The sequence below is a fragment of the Sinocyclocheilus rhinocerous genome, unplaced genomic scaffold (assembly GCF_001515625.1).
Source record: "Sinocyclocheilus rhinocerous isolate Xijiao unplaced genomic scaffold, SAMN03320098_v1.1 scaffold5992, whole genome shotgun sequence".
NCBI lineage: Eukaryota > Metazoa > Chordata > Actinopteri > Cypriniformes > Cyprinidae > Sinocyclocheilus > Sinocyclocheilus rhinocerous.
In genome coordinates, this window is record NW_015654948.1 from 39729 (window position 1) to 61513 (window position 21785).

General features: G+C 37.2%; 1 protein-coding gene across 1 annotated transcript in view; it reads right to left on the reverse strand.

The window, feature by feature from the left end:
• LOC107717901 (cadherin-15-like) overlaps positions 1 to 18019 on the reverse strand; it is a 21996-nt gene extending 3977 nt beyond the window's left edge. Inside the window, exons 1-12 of the mRNA XM_016524811.1 lie at positions 17891 to 18019; positions 9970 to 10134; positions 9460 to 9615; positions 8954 to 9098; positions 8073 to 8254; positions 7809 to 7937; positions 7539 to 7718; positions 7142 to 7380; positions 3598 to 3740; positions 3221 to 3454; positions 1223 to 1462; positions 952 to 1097 (exon numbers count right to left, since the gene is read on the reverse strand). Of these exons, the coding sequence (XP_016380297.1) occupies positions 952 to 1097; positions 1223 to 1462; positions 3221 to 3454; positions 3598 to 3740; positions 7142 to 7380; positions 7539 to 7718; positions 7809 to 7937; positions 8073 to 8254; positions 8954 to 9098; positions 9460 to 9615; positions 9970 to 10134; positions 17891 to 17941 (2010 nt within the window). The 5' untranslated portion in view covers positions 17942 to 18019. The remainder of the gene's footprint in view (positions 1 to 951; positions 1098 to 1222; positions 1463 to 3220; positions 3455 to 3597; positions 3741 to 7141; positions 7381 to 7538; positions 7719 to 7808; positions 7938 to 8072; positions 8255 to 8953; positions 9099 to 9459; positions 9616 to 9969; positions 10135 to 17890) is intronic.
• Positions 18020 to 21785: the final 3766 nt, after the last annotated feature.

Below are 21785 nucleotides of genomic sequence, written 5' to 3' on the forward strand. Positions count from 1 at the left end.
GCATTAGTAGTAAATCAAGACTTCGCAAGTTCTCTTGTAAAATAAAATAATAAAAAAACAACATGAAATAAACTGTGTACAGAAAGCGAGTAAAGAACTCTCAACATTAGGCTACTAAAAAGGTCAGTTTAATCTCGCAAAACCTCCCGTTAATAAAAAAATCTGACTACACTGCATCTTTGTTTATGATGAATTCGGTGTTTGCACGTACACCGCTTTTATTATTGCATCTTAGATGTTCAAATAGCTGCAGTACTCCGACTTTGCCACAAGGAAAAGTGTGTACGCCTGCTCAGACCCTGACGTGGCGGTAAGTACTTTTCCACGTCAAAGACCGATTTTATAAATATGAACGTTGCCGTGGATTTTAGTGTATGCACACTCTAAGATCAAATCTGTGCGAACGCACATTTTATAAATGAGGCCCCATGATTTTGCAAGCATTTAGTGTGGGACAGGAGGCCCTATACATCTGTCCAGTCTATCAGGCTGCTGTAGGATCCATGTGTCATATGAGGAAAATCCCCAGGATAAATCAAAGTCTGTGACTCAGACAGGAGCTATGTTCAATGCTCATCCCAAGATGAATGGAATACCACTGCTTACTGCATTTGAGCTCACCACACCATGTAGGCATATCGTTTAGAGAGTAGTTTCAACTTATCTGAAACAAATACATAAATCCAGTGGCTGCACATTTTGACAAATGTAGTAGGTCATATGAGTATTCTACTGTGTATATACCGAATTTGTGCATTCTGTGCAAAGTAAATGTACTGTATACTGCAAAAATTGTAGTATGTTCATCTAGCACTCTCCACACCTGCTCTTATGGTATTGCATGGTCTTTGCATAATATATATTTTAAATATTCACGTTCTTAAAATTACTAGGTTAAAATACACTGTATCCTCATGTAAAATGTATTAAATGTTGTGTCATTGCTCTCACTTCATCCTCTTCTCCTCCTCCCTGCTCATCATAGTGAAAGACATTGTCTCGGATGTCATCGTCAGACGCTCCGACCAGCAGACCTCCTTCTTTTCTAATGTTCTGCCTTGTGCAGCCCTTCACCGCCACAGCAAGAACAAGCAGTACTGAAAACACAAAAACAAGCTTTATGATGAATTTCAAGTATATCTACCACCAACATACTACAGCTTCTGCATATGCACTTAGATATAACATAAAATAGTTAAATATAGATATAGTGTTTACTTACACAACAGAAGAGCAATGGATCCCATAATAATCATAAGGGCAATGAAACTTATTCCCATTTTGGTTTCAAAAATGGCTGCGGTGTAGCTCTTGCAGTCACCGAAACTGTCACAGGGACACACAGTCACGTTGACCAGAGCATTAGAGGAAAGGGAAGGCGAGCCAGAGTCTGATACGACTACAGGAATAGAGAATTCCCCTTTCTCTATGTCTATCAGTGGCTGGAGAACCGCATGAGTCTCTGGTAACGTACATGTAAAGAGACAGAAGCAAAAGCAAAGAGTCTTAGCAGAGGTAGCCAACCCTACTAAGTCTCTAAAGCAGGGATAGCCAACCCTGCTCCTGGAGGTCTGCCTATCCTCCTGAAGACTTCAGTTCCAATCTTGCTCCAACACACCTGCCTGTTATTTTCAAGTAATCCTGAACACCTTTATTAGCTAAAGATATTTTTGATTATGGTTGAAGCTAAACTCTGGTCCTTGAGGTCCATTTTCCTGCAAAGTTTTATTCCAACTCTATTCAAATAAATCTCAACAAGTCAATCAAGGTCTTTAGGATTGCTAGAAAGTTACAGTGGTGGCCAAAATTATTAGAACACTATTTCAGCAGCTAAAAAATGGTTTTAAGTCAGTCATTTCTATCTTTTGCTGTAGTGTGTCAATAGGAAATATCAAACGCAAAGGATGGTCACACCAAATGTTTATTTAATTTAGTTAAGAGAAGTCAATTGATAAAGAAAATCTATGACTATTTTTGACAGCATCCTCATTTTACAGCATTTTTACACAAGTGCCTAAAACTTTTAACAGTACTGTAGCTTTGCAGGTAGGTTTCTTCAAGCATCTTGGAGACATTGCCACAGTTCTTCTGGATTGAGTCCGTCTCAGTTTGTTCTGTTTCTTCATGTCATTCCAGACAGACTGGATGATGATGAGATCAGATCTCTGTGTGGAGCATTGGCTGCTGTCAGACTCCTTGTGCAAACAAAAATCTCACTGGATTATTACAATAAATGGCAAAATGAATGTTTGGAAATGTAAACTGATATTTCCTACTGACACACTACAACAAAAGATAGAAATAACTGACTTAAAACCATTTTTTAGCTGGTGAAAATACCAGTGTTCTAATAATTTTGGCCACCACTGTGTGGGCAAGTGAGTTTGATCAAAGTTAGTGTTAAATTCTGCAGGATAGTCGCCTTCCAGGAGCAGGTTGGCAACCCTTGTTTTAAAGCAAGGGTTCTCAACTCTGGTGCTTGAGGTCCACTGTCCTGTAGAGGTTAACTTCAACCTTGATGAAACTCACCCGCCTTTCTAGTAATCCTGAAGACTTTGATTAGCTTGCTCAGGTGTGTTTGATTAAGGTTTTCACTTAAGTATGATGTACAAATAATTCCTTAAAAGTCTTCTTAACTTCCTTAATCAGCAAGATTTCTTGTTTAACCAGCTTCAACAAGTAGGTTAGACCAATAAAAATAATCTAGACAAGTAACAACCCAGCATAAACCAGTCTGATTCTGCACTTGGCTTCTTAACTTAAGTTTGATTGCATCATATAATAATTGCTGTTAATAGTGTTCATCGTCTGTTTTATTACGTCTTAAATTGATTTTTCTGTACATTTCTGTCATATGTACATTAATTGACAGTCACCACTGATAAGCTACCACTAAATATTGTAGAAACTTAATTTGCTGTAAAGTTGCTTTGCAATGATTTGTATCGTGAAAAGCACTGTACAAATAAACTTGACTTGACTTGACTTGACTTAACTAGCTTGATTATCCAAGACTTGATTGACCAGTTCCACCTGAAAAACCATGCTGGTTAACTGGCTTCACCAGCTCACTATGGCTATGCTGGTGCATCAGGTGTACCTGCACCAAACCAGCACCCAGACCAAAATGGCCCCTCATGGACTTTCATACTAATTTAAGCTGGTTTTCAGCTGGGTACAAATATATAAAAAATAATGCATGTCTATGTTAATGTTTTACCATTAAGAGTTATGATGGTCCAGTTGGCAGCCACATTTTGATCAGCAATGTAAAAAGTGAAGGGGTCAGCTTGAGGGGACATGTCCTCATCCACAGCACTAAGCAGAAGGCCAAGTTTATCTCTGTCCCTGTCACTGCACACAGTCCCACTCAAGGGTATCAGCACTGGTGGGTAATCATTGGTCTCCCACAGATTGACCTCCATTGTAGCTGTTGCAGAGATTCCGCCAGCATCTGGAAAGTGAGTTATCATATGAATGATTACCATTTTTTTTATTCAAACAAAGGCACACTGGTTATTTTGTGACAGTATAGTCACAGTATCAGTTGTTTTATTCTGCTGTTATTATTTTGGTCTTTAGGTCTGAGGTGCTCACCCTGATCTATGACTTTCACAATTGCAGAGTAAATGTTGTTCCTGACATGGGGAGACCGGATATTAAAGGATCTCCTGGCTGTGATTTGTCCAGTTGCATGGTTAATAGCAAGCCAATTCTCAGGATCCTGAATGATTTCAAACCTGAACAAAAATTCACATTTCTAAGTAGGTCCGTACACACAAAGTTTAGATCATACAGTACATTAGAATTAATGTATGTAAGCTTTCCCTTGTGAAAATGAAGAGCTTATTACAGAATTAATAAACTTTAAAATATAAGTGTGATATGAATGGAATGCACTTACGATTAAACAAAAATGTAGGTTACACTTTATTTCGATAGTCCACTTTAGACATTCTACTAACTATAAGTAACTTTGTAACTACGTCAACTACGTCAACTAATTCTCATTAATTTGCAACTACATGTCTACTAACTCTCAGAGTAGACTGTTAGGGTAGGTTTAGGGTTAGTAGAATGTTGACAAAGAAAGTGTTAGAAGATATTAAGCAGACAGTCTACTAATACTCGACTAGCTGCTAGTTGACATGTAGTTGCAAAGTTACTTGCTGTTAATAGAATGTCTAAAGTGGACTATCGAAATAAAGTGTTACCAAAATTTATTTATAGTTTAAATTTATCGCTTTCAGACCTATTTTTTCATTGAACAATTTTTTTTTATCCACTTGTTATTTGCTCTTCTCCAATATAGTCTAAAAAACTAGTCTTTTTTAGACTATATTGTCAATCTAGTCTTTTTTCTTCTTTTTTTCCCCATGGCTACTACAATGGAGGCCAGGAGTGAAGCAACATAAAAATCCTCATAGTTTAACCATACTTATGAAGTAGAGTTTGTGTACTAGAGTTGAACTAGTGTTTAAGATTTTGAAAAGAACACATACTGTAAGAATGAACAATGCAATAAGAATGTAGAAAAAAGGTAAGATTATATGAAGTCGCAAAAAAGCTTGTTTGATCCTTTTTAAATGGTTGAAGTGGGTGAATCTGAGTATATCTGTAAATGTCTTTGTGTGTATGAGAAAGTGTTTATGTGTACTTGCTGGTTGTTTAGATGAATAGATGATTGTGTGCATTATATCATCAAGGCATCAGTGTGTGTGGAGGGGATGTGAGGCCCTGTCCACACGAACGTGGTTATTTTTAAAACCGTAGCTTTTTATACGCGGTTAGGCCGTTCGTCCACACGCAAATGCAGCACCAGGTCACTGAAACCGAACATTTTTGAAAACACCTGCCAGGGTGAAGATTTTCAAAAACTCCGGTTGCAGTGTTATCGTGTAGACAGCGAAACCGGAGTTTTTGGCTTGTGACGTCGGAGCCTGCGCTGTTATCTCCCGCGCACAGAATCATTCAGCGCGGAAATGTATTGTCAACACTGTTCTGTGATTTCTCAATAAAATAGCTTAGAAACTGAAAAGTTCAAGCATATATTTCTTAATAACTAGTAAATTCCACAGCTTCACTACTAGTAGAGAGACGCTGCCAGGTAGAATTAATTCACACACGCAGTCGCTCTCACTAATGCATTCATATTAATGTAATCTTTACTGTGCTACTTTATCTGTATCTGATTTAGAATGAGCAGAAATCTGTGAGAAATATAACGACCCAAAGACAAAAGAACTGATAAAAAAAGCTGTTATAAGAGCAACAGCCATGTGGGCAGCACTGTGTTATATGCCATAGTTGTGCACAAGGTGTTTGTCACAGCTCCAGACTTATTTGTTCATTAATGACGTCATCAGCGACTAGTCGACTTCGACTCGACTTTCATCACATAAAAGTCGACTTCAAAAAATCAGAAGTCGTTCAACCCCTACCACCTGTTGGTTTGGCATGCTCTTGACAGTGCTTCATAGCATGCGTTGGCGTTTTCATGTGGACAGATTTTTTTAAAAACAGAAGAAGGAAAAACTCAGTTTATAAAAATACCCGTGTACGTGTGGACATGGCCTCTGAGAGTGTGTGTTGCTGTGCATTCATTGATCTCATATCCACTATGGCTGTTTCTCAGTAAAACCAATGAAAGTGACAGTGACAGACTACGGTCACTTTGAAGACATAAATGAAATCATATTAATAATATTTCATTAATTAACATCAATGTTAGAATTTGTGGCTCTGTATTTTAGCTTTGAAATACTTCCACAAATTTCTCAACCTGTCATACAACTAATTCATGAGGTTCTTGCTGAAATCTTTCAAGACCTGATGTCCATTGCGACAAAATCCTGTGTTCTGCAACTCTGAAAGATCTTCAAAATAACTTTCAATATTATCACTTTATAGTCTTAATTTTATAATAGGTGCAAGTTGATACCATGAACATAAATCTGTATATAAAAGGTAAAAATTGGGCTTCCTCCTCTTCTTGTCTTGTTGGTTAGTCATGTCTGTCTTTGTGAAACCTGTAGCTCAATCAGATTGTGTTAGGAGTCATATCTTCATTGGAATTGGTTGATCAGGGACCAATCAGTGACCAGGCTTTACTCATATTATAAAAAAAACATAAAATATTATTGGTTTAAACAAAAATTCATGTGATGTCCATTACAATGGACACAGGGTCTGAAGGGGTTATATTAATTGGAATTAATTAAACTTAAGAGTACTTTTGGTCCACTAAAGCAGGACAAGCAATTTCTGATTGAAAAGTCTACACCAATTGTTTTTGTTAAATATACTTTAATGTGTTTTTAATACTATACTAAATGTCTATTTAATGTATACTAAAATATGCTTTAATGTAATTTCTATTGAAACTTATATGTCATGAATTTATTCTTAATTACACATCTGTAATTACAAATGTATTTAAAATATATTAATATATTATATTATTGGGTTATACTTGGGTTATAATATATTATTGGGTTACACTTTATTTTAAGGTGTCCTTGTTACACTGTAATTATGCATTTAAGTACTGAGTAATATTAATTAACTACATGTACTTACTATATGTTAGAGATAGGATTAGGGTTTGGCTTAGGGTTATTTGCATGTAATTATGCATAATTAATTGTTATTATAATAGTAAGTACATGTAACGTGTAACAAGGACACCTTAAAATAAAGTGTTACCATTAACTGTAAACGTAATATCAAATGTCAAACTACAGTTAAAATTATTTTACATGTGCTTTAGTTTGTTAGTCAACACATAAAATTCTGTACATATTTAAAGCATGACAAAAGATTATTAAAACAATGATTTAAAATGTACTTTTAATTTGACATTATTACAAAGTGCACTTTTTACACTTATGTACACTTAAGTATACTGATTCATGTTTTGAGTTAATAACATTCTTATCAATCAATCAATCCTTTTTTTTAGGATTTCATGGGTAGGTTATGGTCAAGCTTTTGGACAGGGTTTTGCACATGATTGCTTGATAAGAATGCGGTTCCAGGACTAACAAAGGATGTTGATCCAGGAACATCTTCTACATGGCTTCATTGTGCTGTCCAGTATAAAAGTGTGTGTGGAATGATGGTACAGATAAGTGAGCCTCACCTTAGCTTGCCATTATCTGGATCATGAGCAATATCTGAGACCAGGACAGTCCCGGGAACAGTGGACTCTGCAACAGTCACTTTAATGGGGTTTTTATAGAAGACTGGGGCCTCGTTTTCATTCATCACTCTGACGGTGACTGTAGCACTGTTTATTTGTTCGTATGGTGCTTTAAGCCTGACTTCATTCTCTGCTTTGACAATGAGCTGGTACTCTGCCTGGGATTCATAGTCTAGTGTCTGCAAGAGAGTAGAGACGTTGTATTTGAAATGTAGTGTACAAATAATAAGAAACACAATCACAAGCTTGGTTTGCCAGCTGAAAATGGCCAGTAACTGATTTTGGTAGTCCCATGGCCGCAGTCTTTAATTTACCACATTTGTGGCAGTAATCTCACCTTAACCACAGAAATGATGCCTTGGTTGGAAACTGGGTCTGTGTGGATGGCAAAGTGCCCTGAAGGATTTACGATGGTGTACTTAATCCTCCAGTTATCTCCACTTTTCTGGTCCTTATCTGTTGCATTGACCCTGCCCAACTCCGCAATGTACTTGTTCTCCATTGCATTCATGTTGTACTGCAGTCACAGAATTGGATCAAGAGCTCAGAAAACAATGATCAAGTAATCAAGTGAACATCACAGACATCATTGTTTTTTGTTACGTACTGTGGTAGGATGGAATTTCGGAGCATGGTTGTTAATGTCAGAGATGTGAATGATGGCACGACCGGTGGAGGTTAGGCCCATTCCAGACATGTCAGCCACCTGCAGAGTCAGCCTAAAGGACTGCACCACCTGACAACACATCAGGGCATGTTACTACTTTCTTTGTTCAGACTTTTAAATCAGTATTTTTATGTAATACTGCAGTTACTGTTTATTTAAGACAGTTACTGTTTATTTAAGACATTTTAGAGGGAAATAACCCACATCTCTGTCTAGTCCCACATCTCGAGTGTAGATGACTCCAGTTTTGTTATTAATGCCAAACATGGTCTTGTTAATGCTGTGGGGAGGGATACTCTCTTGTCCAATGATGAAGTAGCTCAGAGCTGCGTTTTCTGTCATTGGATCATCAGAATCTATCGCTGTAACCTGCATCACTGAAGTTCCTGATGACAGAGAACCACACAAAAAGTGTATGATACTTATGTTTATGCATGTGTACGCTGACTGCCTGACTTGAGACAGTTCACTCAAAAATCTAAATTCTGTACTCTCCCTCACATTTCTGTAGAATATGAAAGAAGATGTTTAACAGAACTGCCATGCAATGAGAGTGGATAGTGACCCTGACTGCCAAGTTCCAAAAAGGGCAAAGGTAGTACCATAATGTACTATAAAAGTGATCCGTATGACTTGTGTAATATTCCAAGTCTTCTAAATCAATGTGATAGCTTTGTGTGAGGAAGAGAACAAAATCTTGTTACTTTGAAAAAATAGTCATGTCCTCCTGGTGAGATCATGATACATTTATGATATGCAAGAATGTCTTTGTTTGCTTACAACCAGAAATACAGTGCACTCGACACCAAATAACAAGGCATTGTGCATAAACTTCATTGGGTCTTGCATGTATTTTGAACATGCAATGTGGAACATAGAATAGAACAGCCTAGACATTTTGCTAAATAACTTAATTTGAGGAGAGAAAATCATACATGGTTCGATGGAAATTAAGTTGATGATATAATTTTCGTTTCTTGGATGAACTATTCATTGCATTGATGTGATAGTGTTTTCTTTTTTAATATAACATGTTTATTTTATTTCTTAAAATAAGTTTTGAAATGCTGTTGTACATATCTTACCTGGAACAGAGAATTCAGGAATAGTGCCGATGAACTCCTTATGGGTAAATTCAGGCCTGTGGTCATTCTGATCTAGAACGTAGATTTCAATGGTGCTGGGACTTTCCAGTCTCTCTCCACTTGGGGACAGTGCAAAAGCTTTGAGCTGAGGATATTTTACTCATATAAGTTATTCAGCAATACCACATAATTAATCAAGCTTCACGTTAGAGTCTCTTATCTGTGACCTCTACTGTGGGGCTCATAAGCTCATAGTGTAAATCTGGAAACCAATTTAAATCTGGGGATAAAACAGTATGAGAGTTGTGAATAATTCAATAGAAAGAAATTTCATGATTAAATGAGTAAAAAATATTTAAATATCAAGTAATGGATATTAATATGCACTATTTCTTGGTCACAGTTATTTAATTTGGAACAAAAAAATGCAAATAGAAGCTTTCCACTTTTGCTTCCCTCTGTACATGACTTCATTATAAAAACACAATTTCAACAAACATGTTTACCTTAAAACTCTTGTGTTTTTCCCTGTCCAGTGGCATGTTGCTCTTGATCCATCCTGTTTTTTCATCAATTTCAAAGAGGCCTTTGGGGTCCTGGTCAACCCCGGGTCCCTCCAGCATGTATATCACCTCCCCGGTGAAAACCTTGTCTGATTTGATCTGTGAGAGATCGGACATGGAACATGTTAAACATCTTATCTACTCACAGAGTGTGAGGATATGTTTCATGTTTTACCAGATATTTACCATGTGTGTGTTACACACAGGGCCTTGCTAATTCTTTTATTTTGCTGTATTGCATATATTTTAAAAATGTTGTTCTTTGTGATATTTTTGTCGATGTTCTAAACCAGAATAATATGACTCTCATAAAAGTTCAAATTATATCATTGGATAGTTATATGAATAAAAAATGCCTCTAGCTTCAATTAGTATGATCTAGTGAAATGTCTTTCTTTTTCACTTTCTTTTTCAGATCTATATTGAACAACTAATAGTGGGCTGTTTGTTTACCTGGACCAGATCTTCAGGGACCTGCTTGCTGTTTTCTGATACTCGGATTGGTGGAATGATCCAGTCTCTTTTGACCCTGACCTGTGGACCTGCACTCCTGTGTCTCCATGGGTGCAACACAGCTGGGTTCAGATCGCGCTGTGTTACCTGACCACTGCTGCTGACCTGCAACAAAACACATGGAGCAGTACTGAATCTGGATGCTCTTCAGTCACATGCACACAATCCACTGCAGTCTTTCTACATCTGAATAATTTATGTGCCACTACTGTCAATAAACTGCCAAAATAATGCCATGTCATGAAAAGCAATCTTTCTCCATTAAGGACTCAAAAGTACCTCTGCATTCTGACTTAAGTATTTTTCAAGCCAGTGTTTTTTATACATTTATACATTCGTTTATACATTAATCATTAAATTATGCATTTTAATTGTATTTAATTCAGCATTCCCTTGTGGAAAAGAAGTGCTTAATTGTATTGAATGTGCACTTCTAACTTATTTTATATTCAATATATGGAATATTTCCACAAAAGTACTTGCAGATAATATAATATGAATCAAATAAAAGGCCACTTAAGTGTACTTAATAAGAGTACACTTTCATTTCACACTTACACTTAAGTAGGCCTACACTTATTTTGATGTGTTGACATGTAAAATACTGTACTTTTAACTGTAGTGTATTAATATTACACTTAAAGTTAAAATATTTTTAATGTCATTACAAATATGTATTAAAACCATGACATACCAGTCTCAATAAAAATGATGAAATTACAGTACATATGCGGATGTACTTAAGTCTTATTTGAGTGGGCCAAAAAAGCACTTGTAAGTACAACTAATTGTATTTTATGTAAATTTAAACTATAATACATTTTCATTTAATTGTAAATATCATGCAATCAAGCATCGGAAAGCATTACATTCAGTTTGCACTTAAGTATATTCTTTCAAAGTAAACTATTTGCACACTTTTAAGAAAAAGTATGATAAAGTGACACAAAGGTTGTCATTCTCACAATCTCACAAACCTGCACTTCTATCACAAATCACTAGGGGTCTACTGCACGAAATCCTGTATTAGACAACCACATTAATTTGGATTGCATTAAAATCCTTGATTGTTCTTGATAAAAAATCCATATGTTAATACTAGTTTGTCATTTTATTGTACGGCTGCAGTTCTGACTCTTGTTCCAGCTTCAAAGTGCTTCCACAAGGTGGTGTCTCCAAAATGCAATCCAAAGTGCTTTGAAGGCCTGTGGGTGTGGAGTGAACCTAACTTACATTTCTTGTTTCTCTCTCCCCTCTTTTTTCATTGACAAACATATACAAGATCATATATTGAGGTCTAATGACCGCACTGATATGTTTATCCAAAATAAAGGGCTCATACAACACTCCCCTCACACACACACACACACATGTCTGGTTTGCTATCCTTGTGGGGACTCTCCATAGGCGTAATGGTTTTTCTACTGTACAGACCGTATTTTCTATTGCCCTACACCAACCCTACCCCTAAACCTATTAGCAGGAGAACAGGCTCAGTTTTCAGCATCCAAGGTCTGTCACTCTGAAACACACTCTTTTTTGCCTGCTGACTGAGGTCAGAGGTTATAGGTCAGCTGCTAAATGTGCTTTAGTGACAAAATTCCACACACAGTGACAGAATTCTCACATACACTGACACGATGTGTGTCAAACAGTGAAAAATTCTCAATATGGACCAAGACTGATTTATGAAACTACAAGAACTATGTAACTGTAGTCGTTTGCCAAAGATAAATGTAGGAAGAAGAAACATTGTGTAAATGGCTTTGAGTAATAAATTGCTGCGCTATCAGGGTCTAAAATGAACTGTTTACCACACCTGTCACTGGTGAGTAAATTGAAATTGAAATTCACCAGCCATAAATACTTCTATTAATACTACATCTATGAAACTATATTTATTATAATACTGTATATAGGATACCCTTGAAGAAAAGAAGGGCGCTTAATTGTATTGAAAGTGCACTTGTAGTAATGTAAAAATGTCAATTAAAATTTTTCAGAGTACATTATAAATCATGTTTTAATAATCTTTCATTTTGATGTGTTGATGACATGTGAACTTGATATTAATTTGAACTTATTCAGTATTACATTTCAGTTAATATTATTTTAAAAGTACTAAATTGCAACTTCATCATTACAATTCTGTGATTATAAATATAATTAAATATATGATATACATATTTTAAGTAGAAATTACATTAAAGTATATTTTAGTTTACCATAAATGCTTATCAGTTTAACCATATTTCAAAGACAATATAAATAATTTGACAAATTTAACAATATAATTAAGATATAGTTAAGTGGGTCAAAAAAGCACTCTAAAGTTCAACTAACTGCATTTAATATAAATTTAAACTATAATAAATTTAATTTAATTGCAATTACCGTGATTAAGTGTTTTAAAACATTACATTCAGTTTTCACTTAAGTATATTCTTTTGAAGTATATTATTTCCATAAGCAGTCTTTTTAAAAGTATGCTAAAGTTTACTTCTTTTTCACAAGGGTATTTTGTTTCAAATGATTTATTTAGCTGCTTTAACTTTAGTAGCAAACATGTCATTATGTCACTTTCAACATGCACATCTTGAAATTTTTATTTTCACAAAAAAAAAAAGAAAGAAAAAAAATCACATTGTGGTTTTGTTCCTCAAATTGATTTGTTTGTTTATTTATTTTAATAATAAAAAAAGTTGGATAATGTCCAAACTATCATTTTTACATTCTGAAGTATTATGATGCAATTCCTTTAAAAAAAACGTATAAACTGGCCAGTACTCACCGAAGGCATTTTGTTTTTTAAATATGCATTTGACGCTCTGTAAGTGTTAATTTTGGACCCTGTATGACAAATTACTAAGACTAAGACTAAGAACATCTCATTTAAGAATGCAACAACAATTCAAAACCATATACAAATCTTAAATAGCAGCAATGGCTGTCATAATTCTTTGATTTCCTCGTGGGCGCAGCGGTGGAGCTGTTTCCTGATGGCACGCCTCTGAGCAGCCCATGCAGAATGCTGGACATCACAGGCATGCACAGACCGTGTTAGAGCACACTAATCTTAGAGCAGCCTGAATTCTATATTCTGCTAGTGTAGTACTACATTAGACTCAGTATAAGTTGTTTACTCTTGTATTTCAGAACTCAGTTTCCAAACAACAGTCACTTTTACATTTTTTGACTATTTGAACAGTCTCTGAACACACACAGACAAATAAACATGCAAATATTTGCATCGAAAGACAAGTTCAGGTGAATTCAGTTTGGTTCAAAATAGCGATAGATCTGTATTGTTCAATCTGGTAACCAATATTTTGCTATTTCGAGACTATCGGCATCAATACCTTAACAAAAGTGGAAAAATTTCAACTAGTGTCACCTCCAAAAATTACTGTTAGCCCTTTCTACTTTTTCTGTTTTCAGATATTTTGTTTGTGAATTTTGCGTACATATTGTAAAATCATTTCCATTTATTTTATGCATTATTGTGTATATTTAATTGTCATAATTTCTATTACATATTGACATATTACATAATATCAACCAGCAGAAATCTGGATACTCATGGCGCGTTGGATATTTGAGTTTCAGTTGACCGGGTTGTTGGGATTCAGTCCTCCAGATCAAAGTCTGTTGGTGGGAAGTCAGTTTTCTGGGTGGCATTTATAGGAGGTCTCTTGATGTCTTTAACAGAACTGCAGATTTGGTTACTTCTCTTATCATTTACCCATGCAGCTTTTATGTGGGTCTGCTAATGTACTTCCTCACCTCATTTAGGACATGCATGAATGCTTTTTAGTCTGTGCATTCTTATCTGATCTTCCTAGACTGTCCACATGGAGAGAGTTAACATTTGCTTCCCCTACATAGAGAAGCAATGAGATTAAATTAAATGGAGAGTAAATGGACACTGCTTTCTCCTAATCTCACATCTCTCTCTCTCTCAACAATGTTTAAAAAACTGTTCAGATTTGACCAAATACTGAAGGCTGGGAATCAAGTCTGATTTAATTTAATACGTACTCAAATTCTTCCATTTTTGTTTCTTGTACGGAATTTTAAAATACAAATCTGAGAGAAATGCTTGAATGAGACTCAAGTGAGATCTCCATTATGTCTCCCGAGCAATGTGAGCTGTATGTGAAAACATTTGCTCAAGGGAAGCACTAATCTATCACAGGGCTGAAAATACCCTACTGTCTGAACCATATACTAATACCCCCAGAGACGGCAGGTGCCATCCGCAGACTTTGTGGCAACCCCCAACCTCACTTTCAGTTATCCTACAGCCTACACTTATTTCATGATAGTCTTTTGAAGGGTCAGAGAAAGTGTCATCTTTTGGGGCCTTTTAGTACTCTGGGGAAAAAAAAAAAAAATCACAGTTGTTGCTTTCAGTGTCACAGTTAACCCAGTTTAGCTCTGCTTTTACCAGAGTAAGACATTCCTAAAGCTCCACACACATATGGCAGTGTCAGCTGGTCTGAACCATGGCACTGATGGTGCAGGCGTGACTAACAGAATGAGATATGCTACATTTCTGAGGAGGAGAAAGAACTAAGTGAGTGTGGAACACGTTAGGCCTACGCATGTGTTTTCAACAGAGTTTTGAACTAGTTTTAGTGTTTGTTTTTCTTTGTCATGAAGTCTAAATACGCAATTTAAGATAAATACATTCTAACAAAAACTATTTCAAAAAATTAATTAAATAAATAAATAAATATATAAAATTACTTGGCAACTTAGAGACTAAAATTAGCTTTGTGGATAAAAGCCAGCGTATAATTCTTGGATGAATGGTATGATTAGATCCCAAATTTGGATTATCTTGGATAACTGGTGTGGGCATGTGACTTTGAACATGTGTGATCCTGTGTGTGTGAGAGAGACGGTATAGCATGACAGAATGCAGAGCTGTATGAGAGGTTGGAGGAGTCACACAGGTGGTCACGTTCTGTCATGTCATTCCTCACTAGATCTAGTAAGTGCCTTGTGTCCAAGGTCATCTCCTTCTTTCTTTCTAATCTAAAATATACTTTAATGTCATTTCTACGGGAACTTGTATGTCATGTATTTAAATAATGTGTAATTACACATTTGTAATGATGATGTTGCAATTTAATACACTTGAAATATATTCATTTTAAATGTAATTTGAAATAACACACTACAGTTAAAATTAATTTAGTACAAGTGCATGTTTAGCATGTTAGTCAAAACATCAAAATAAGTGTACTTTAAAGCATGATAAAAGATTATTAAAACAAAATATTTAAAATGTACTTGAAAGTGAAACTTTTAATTTGACATTATAAAAAATTGCACTACTTAAAAGTGTACTTAAGTGTTTTAAGAAACTTAACACTTAAATGGTCTTTTATTTCATTTCATTCTATTATCTGCAAGTACATTTAAAAAAAAAATATACCTTTAAGATTTGTACACTACAAGGGAACATTCAATGCAATTTCTTTCTTTCTTTCTTTCTTTCTTTCTGATCTGCTGTCAGCCAGGAACATGATGGAATCTTCATAACCAGGCCATGCTGTCATGTCACGCTAATTTAAACAGGCAGTGACAATTATAAAGTTCAATTATCACTGTCCAGTTTTGGTTTCCTTATCTAGGATTAAGGTTAACAGGGAAGGCACAGCAGTAGACATAGATTGTCACTATTAACTGGTATCAGAATGTCTGGGACTAAGAGAAACCCAAAGTTGCCAGTTAGACTGACTATTCACCAGCTGGGCTAGTGCATGAACTCAACACTGGCTGCTTTATTAACCATTTTTTTTTCGCTCATTGCATGGCCAGGGAGTGTTGTCCTCCTATTTCCGCAGCCAAGATTACCATGTGAGACAAATGGAGTTGAGTCTACATCTGGGAACAGCTGCACGCAGTCATACCAAGACCACACCACCAGAGGCAAGTGTGAATCTCAATGCACCCCACTATACTCTCAGTGAGGCATAAGCCTCTCCTGGGATATGAGCTTTGGGAATTCCTAGCACTCCCTGCCTGATCACCAGAGAGTTTTAGCAGATTAAGTTATCTTACGTGGCATACATTAACTTTTACCAGTGGGTCCAGAGCCACAAAAAGCCATGAATCACCAGCACTGATGAAAAGAACGAAAAAAAACTATCATGTTATCAGCAAGTCGAGACAATGATTTGGAGGAAACTTACAACTCCAACATTAGCATGCACTGGCATTGCATGCGCTGATATTTTCTTGCCCCATGATATGTAATGTATTGCACATTCTCTCTGTATTGTTACATCAGTTGAGGAAAGGAAATGCATTAATATGTGACCCTGGACCACAGTCTTAAGTTACACAGGGATATTTGTAGCAATAGCCAAAAATACATTGGGTCAAAATTATAGATTTTTTTTTTATGCCAAAAATCATTAGGATATTAAGTAAAGATCATGTTCTATGAAGATATTTTGTAAAGTTCCTACCGTAAATATATTAAAACTTCGTTTTTGATTAGTAATGTGCATTGCTAAGGACTTCATTTGGACAACTTTAAAGGCATTTTTCTCAATATTTAGATTTTTTTGAACCCTCAGATTTTCAAATAGTTGTATCTCGGCCAAATATTGTCCTATCCTAACAAACCATACATCAATGGAAAGCTTATTTATGTATAAATCTCAATTTGTTTTTCTAATGCTAATTGCTAGTACTTTGGAAAAGGGGTTGGATTAAATCAAAAGGCCAAAGTATCTTCAAACATGAAGCCTAAGTAACTTAGAACAATTGTTCTTGAATTGCCCATAAATAACATGGCGGCCACTAGCAACCTTTCTCCTGTTTATGTATAGCATGATGAAAGCTTGCCCATGAGTGCAACTACAGGACAAATCTCTCATTTTAGAATCTGTGTCCTATTGCAAATCTAAACAGTTCTGATCAGTGATTGTGGCGAATATTTACGGCAGTGTGACTTTGTTTGCATTCTCATTCGTTGTCTTCATGATTACACTAGTGACAGACCAAAGGGGGCCTTGAAATGTAACGTCAAATGAGGTTAAAACCAGCTGCATTTCTCTTCTTAGTTTTCATTAGCTGTCATCATTCAATTTATCTGAAATGACACGTGTTTAGATCATTCATTTTCACCAACAATATAATACAACTGACGGCTGGTAAGTTCAGCCAGTTGAAGACAAAGTTAACAATCAATTACCAAACACTATACCACTAAAAATGATTTTAGCAGATGTGCCCCAAGGTCAAAACTGTAACAACTTCTTAAACACTGAATCTTTAGCCAACAAGATAAATTAACACTAATCAAATTACATAGCATTGCAAAAAAATAAAGCACAATGCAAGTCCACAACTGCTTTCCATTGCAATTCTCTATTATGTGTCAGGTTGCTTCTGTACAGCTTAATTAACTGTACAGGCTAATTAATTATATTATTTAGTAAATAATTATGTATTGCTGAATGATTATTGTATTTAAATATTAAATTTGATATAATTTTAAAGTGTTGTCATGCATACACTGAAAAAAATAGTAAATTTCACAAAAAAAACATTCTAATTGAACTAAACGTGACATTTTGAAGTAGAACAACTGAAATAGTATTTTCTTTTAAAATGTGCTCCAATTATCCTTGTTTTACTTATTTTTTCCCCTTTATTTTTTTATGTTTTACCCCTATTACTCATGGAAAAAATTGTTCTTGAATAGTAACCTCACTGGGCTTATCGCTTTGTATCTTTAAATATTATATTAACACTGAGATATTTTACTGTGCAACTGAAAGTTCACTTAGCCTGGAGTTAAAATCCACAGCATTCACTTAATATATAAAGCTCAACTCACCTGACACACAACGGCCAGCAGTGCACCCAGGACCGCCACCGCCTTCATCATCTGGCTTTTGATCCTTACTGTTCACAATAAACCACGGCCAAACAATAAAACACTAGAGACTTGGACATCAGTGTCCAAGCAAAGTTTGCAACAAGACAGGAACACAGGCGTCTCCAGGCTACTAGAAGCTCTTGTTCCTTGTCTCTCAGTCTGGGCTGTCTGTGCAGGGAGGTTGAGTGACAGCACATGTGTGCAGGGCCGCCTGAAGAGGCTGTGATCCCAGCCCCCACAACACTCTCCCATTGCATGGACACACCCCACAACTTCTAGGTTAGAAAATCCACGACCCATTCAGTGAGAATTATATACCTCCGATGAAGAGAACATGAAAAATGAAACAAACACAAAGACAAACAGACCACTGAAGAAGGACACTTAATATCCATGCTAAATAGTAAACAACATGAGGATTACTGTTCGAATGATTTTCCTGTGATTTTTTCTTATTTAAATTAATTTTTTTTAATGTGAATTTGTGTCAAGGCGACGCATTTCACTGCAGTGAAAAGTGAACCGACCATGTTATTTATTTAAAGTACCTTTTTATATTCATCTAATTGAAAATCATGATTTGTCTTTATAGTAAGAACAATAAATTAAACATTGACTAACAAAATCTTAGGTGAAAATTGTAATTTTAAATTATTGCTTATTTAGCTATTGTTTATGGTGATATTAAGAAAGATATAATATTGACCACAGTAAATATCATTTTCAAATACTTTTTGATGGTGACATAACTGAAACTGTAGTTCCCAGCATGCTTTGCATTGGACTTAATAGGGAGAATAAATAAAACTGTATACATTGACTTCCATAATATGGAAGGAAAAAAAATACTATGGAAGTCAATGGCTACCACCAACAGTTTGGTTACCATCATTCTTCAAAATATCTTCTTTTATGTTCAACAGAAGAAAGAAACTCGTACAGGTTTGGAAAAAGTGGAGGGTGAGTGACAATTTTCATTTTTGGGTGAACTATCCCTTTAATTGTATGAAAACATTACATTCAATTCTTTCTGTATAAGAACTTTTTTTTTAAAACTATGCTAAAGTGTGCTTATTTTTCACAAGAGAGTATATGACACAGTGGTGAGGTCGAAAGTATGTATTTTCACACAACCAGTGAAGTCTTTTAGTGGGAATTATAGATATGCAGTACTGCCGTGACCTTTCATTGGTTCTAGGTGTCAGTCTGCCCATCTGCAAACTGCTCCACTTAAACACCCATGACCACTGGACATGTCTACGCTTAACATCAAACTCAGTGACTGGTCATGTGATACCATAAAGATCTTCAGCCTGCATTCCACATGCATGGCCACATACAGGTTATGTTCCTCTTGCAGATGGAGAAGATTGCAAGGCCCCTTCACTCTCACTATCATCTCACTAAGATTCATATGACTCAGGTGTCTTAGCACGGCCATACAAACACACATGCTCAAAAACATTTTCCGTATGAGCTCGGAGCATGCCATGTCAGAGGTAACAACTCCAGTGTTGTGTGCCATAAGATTTCACCTTGAAGCAGTTGAGACCAAGTGCAAATGTAATGAGGCAACTGTGACATACTAAACTGTTTCAAACTCAAACAATTTAGAGTGATACCTTAAACACTACGCAACAAAAATAGATCACTCCTGTTATAATCAAAAAAAGCTGTCAACACTGCAAGTAGATCACGTAGCTCTGTAGTTTAAAAATGTCCTGTTTATTACTGTGAAGCTGCTTTTGAAACTTGACATCACCTCTAAATATGCAATGAGAATGATTTGGAAACTGGTTCAAGACTGTTCTTGAAAAATCAACATTAAATATTTTCAAATAACAATAATTTAGGCCCCACAGTGTTGCTTTATATTACTGAGCAATATCAATAAATGCTAAAGCGTTAATATTATTCCTGGTGGGTTATATTCCTGGTGGGATAGTTCACCCCAAAAAATGAAAAATCTGTCATCATTTACTCAAGTTGTTCCAAACCTGTATGAGCTTCTTTCTTCTGTTGAACACAAAATGAGATATTTTGAATAATTTTGGCAACCAATCAGTTGACAGTGGCCATTGATAGGTTTTAATTTTTTATTTTTGATACTATGGCAGTCAATGGCTACCGTTTGGTTACCAACATTCTTCAAAATATATTTTTGTGTGTTTAACAGAAGAAAGAAACTCATACAGGTTTGGAACAACTTGAGGGTGAGTAAATGATGACAGAATTGTTTTAAATTTTGTTACAATTGCCCAGGTAACAGGGAAAATTGCATGATGTGGTATTGTCAGTGGCTGGATTATTATATATAAAAGCATGCAGCTGGTAAAACAAGAATTGGAAAAGTGTAATTGAATAGGTATTGTTTGTTGTAGTTTGATGTCTGGTTGTCCTGCTCATCTTACATGCATGTCACTGGTGCTAAGAGGTCTTTGATGCTGTAAGAGGGGGTAGATTCGTTCCTGTTTTGATTGGCACTCAGGCTCTAGACCTCTGGCCCCCAGATTGTTTTTCTTCGCTCTGTTTTTCCCGCTCTGTGGCAATTAAAATATGACTGCTGGGGGTGTCACAAGCCGCTACTGTGAGGAGCATGGAGTGAGGAACGAGGAGACGTGGAGTAAACTTCAAACAAACAGAGTTTAATACACATGCAAGGAACCAGGAAAACACACGTAGCAGGGAGAGACGAACATTCAATGCCAGACCAAACTCAGAAAGCACAGAGAGGACCTTAAATACATGGGGTAATTGACAACACACACCTGGGAGCAATCAACAATCAAACACACGGGAAAATTAGGTCAGGGCAGGCACATGGAGAGGGAAAAACACACAGAATGAGTCCAGGGGCGTGACATATCGCTGGCGCCGGCAACTGACGCAGAGGCGTGGATCTGAAAGGCCGCGGTGGAGCCGGAGCGACAGAGGAGCCGAAGGGATGAAGGAGCCTGAAGGAGCCGGAGAGACGAAGGGACGAGGCGCAGCCGGAGGAGTGGAGTCCCGGGGAACAGGATGGTTGACGCCAGACCAAGGCGGAGCCGGAGGGACGAGGGAGCCCGGTGGAGCTAGTGGGCTGCCGGGTCACGGCGGAGAGGAGGGAGCTAGGAGCCATGGTGGAGCTGACGGGTCCACGGGCCTAGGCGGAGTCCGGGGCTTGGAGCCTGGAGACGGAGTCAAGGGATACTCCAGCCACGGCGACGCTGGAGGATGGCAGTCCCCCCTCCCCTCCCGGAAGGCGCGTCCTCGCGCCGTAGAACAACAGAGGTGGGAACTTGGGAGGAGGCTCGGGAGGAGGACTAAGAACAGAGTCCATGGGGGTGACGAAGGAGGGAGGAGACAGGAGGGGCTTGGAGCAGGAGGAGCCAAGCAGGACCCAGGCCACAGCCATGACAGCGACCCACGGTGGAGCCGACAGAGGGAGGAGCTATGGAGAAGGAAGGGCCGACGACTCCAGGGGTCCGTCAACGGCGGCGGAGGAGCCCGAGGCGGAGACGGAGAGCCGATGAGCCAGGGCAACGCGGAAGATCCGGAGGTCCAAGGTGGAGCAGATGGCGTCAGCGACTGATGCAGAGGCGTGGATCCGTTCTCTGGGCTAGACATGGGAACAGGAACTTTCTCTGGGCTAGACATGGGAACAGGAACTTTCTCTGGGCTAGACATGGGAACAGGAACTTCTCTGGGCTAGACATGGGAACAGGAATTTTCTCTGGGCTAAACTCGGGGACAGGAACACTCTCTGGGCTAAACTCAGGGACTGGAGCCCTCTCTGGGCTAAACTCGGAGACTGGAGCCCTCTCTGGGCTAAACTCGAGGACTGGAACCCTCTCTGGGCTAAACTCGGGGACTG